General features: G+C 32.4%; 1 protein-coding gene across 1 annotated transcript in view; it reads right to left on the bottom strand.

The window, feature by feature from the left end:
* LOC106869890 (echinoderm microtubule-associated protein-like 2) overlaps positions 1-2,500 on the bottom strand; it is a 374,285-nt gene that overhangs the window by 191,465 nt on the left and 180,320 nt on the right. The window contains exon 12 of the mRNA XM_052971985.1: positions 2,145-2,195. Coding sequence (XP_052827945.1) covers positions 2,145-2,195 — 51 coding nt within the window. The remainder of the gene's footprint in view (positions 1-2,144; positions 2,196-2,500) is intronic.

A 2,500-nucleotide genomic window follows, 5' to 3' on the forward strand; every position in this document is an offset into this window, starting at 1 on the left:
ACACACACACACACACACACACACACACACACACACACACACACACACACACACACACACACATGTGCATGCATGCATGCATGCATATATATATACACACACACACACATGTACATACAAATACATATACACATACAAATATATATACACATATATATGCACATACAAATATATATATACACATACATATATATACACATATGCACATACAAATATATGCACATACAAATATATATAAACATATATGCACATAGAAATATATATACACATGCACATACAAATATATCTACACATATGCACATGCAAATATATATATATATATATATATACACACACACACATATGCACATACAAATATATATGCACATATATATGTACATATATACAAACATATATATAGCTATATATATTATATACACACACACACACACACACACCATTTCTCTGTCCCCCACCACTGCTGCAAGTGTGTCACTGCTTTCTTGCTCACCAATATACTCGTGTTCACCACTCCTAGCATTCTTCTTCCCCTCCTTCCCTCCTTTTGCACTCAAATGGACCTGAAGATTAGCTAAATGAGTTTTGCGCATGCTAAAAATTCCACAACATGCATTGTTTAGCTTTGAAACATACATAATCTTTACTATTTCCATTCCTAACATTCTTGAAGTTATATATACTTACATATATACATAATCATTGTCATAGTTTTAATGCACTTTTTTTCCCATGCACACATGGTTCAGTTGAAATTTATTGAAGCAGATCTTTCTATGATTGGATGCCCTCCTTGTTGCCAACCTTCACCTGCTCCTAAGCAAGGTAATACTTCTCTATATCCAGAAAAGTTTCCATGGAAGGTTGGAAATCAGGGACACTATTTGCATGTCAGTGACATTCATTTACAACTATTATACAAAGTGAAAGTACAGAGATAGTAACACAAACAGTGTGGTTGGCAAGCAAACTTCTTACAACACAGTCACACACAAATACATATATGCACGTGTTTGTGTGTATATCATCATCATCGTCGTTTAACGTCCGCTTTCCATATATATTTATTCACACACAGACACGTGTGTGTGTATATATATATATATATATATATATATATATATATATACACACACACACACGAACATGTGCATGCATGTATATACACACACACATGCATGCATGTATATATACACACACACACACGTGCATGCATGTATATATACACACACACATGCATGCATGTATATACACACACACATACATGTGCATGTATATATACACACACACATACATGCATGTATATACACACACACATACATGTGCATGTATATATACACACACACATGTGCATGTATATATACACACACACATACATGTATATATACACACACATACATGCATGTATATACACACACACATACATGTGCATGTATATATACACACACATGTGCATGCATATATATATATATATATATACACATGTGCATGCAAGCATGTATGTGTGTGTGTGTATATATATATATATATATATATATATATATATATGTAGAGAGAGAGAGAGAGTGAGTGAGTGAGTGAATGACAGAGATAATAGAAAGAGAGACAGAGATAGAATGAAAGGGATAAGCAAATTTTGGTGTTGAACACTTATATCAGAACAGTTTCATGTTTTTAATTTTATGATAAATGATTTTGAAAATTTCAACATAAAACAGTTGACTATTTACAGATGGAATCAGTGATTCAGCATAATATTTGAATATTCATGTAGCAGATGACTCAAATTACATCTTATGAAATCTGCAGCTGTTCTTAAATGAGTGTTTAACACCTGTGTGTATGTTTGTTATGTGTGTATTTGTGTGTATATACATATACACAAATACCAAGGTGTGCTATTAATGTAAAACATGAACAAATATGAAATATCTTTGAAAATGATTGGATCAAGTGGTTAGTATATCAACAAATGACAATGGCCTTCAAGAGGTCAAGTTTGAAAAAAAACAATTACCATCTGAATTACATTTCAAAGATTAGGAAAAGTTAGTATTTTTAATAAGAATGAAGCAAATTGTCTTTGTTTTAAGTAGGCAGTGAGTCCACTACAATGTTATTTGATACAGAATACCACTGTGACTCACCTGATGGTCTTCAATACCTGTCTGTGATTCCGCAAAAGTGACATTTTTTCTCTAGATAACAACAGGACCAAATAGACAGTTGAACGACATGCGTGATAGAAACAGGTAGAAAATACTGGACTTCAAGTTGAAAGATGTGTCATAAAACAAATCTTAAAACAATTGAGAGGAGTAAAGGAGCAGAACAGAGATGTAGATTTATAAATGCACAAATTTACCAAATTGTACGACAAATAACCAGAATTTAGAAATCCATGTATATTCCCATTCATGTTACAGTACTAATATCCTTTGGTGTGAATCCAGAATTTGAGTATGTCAAAAATTAACAAATACATCAAGGAAATCTCCTGTAC

This window comes from Octopus bimaculoides, chromosome 11 (assembly GCF_001194135.2).
Source record: "Octopus bimaculoides isolate UCB-OBI-ISO-001 chromosome 11, ASM119413v2, whole genome shotgun sequence".
NCBI classification, from domain to species: Eukaryota; Metazoa; Mollusca; class Cephalopoda; order Octopoda; family Octopodidae; genus Octopus; species Octopus bimaculoides.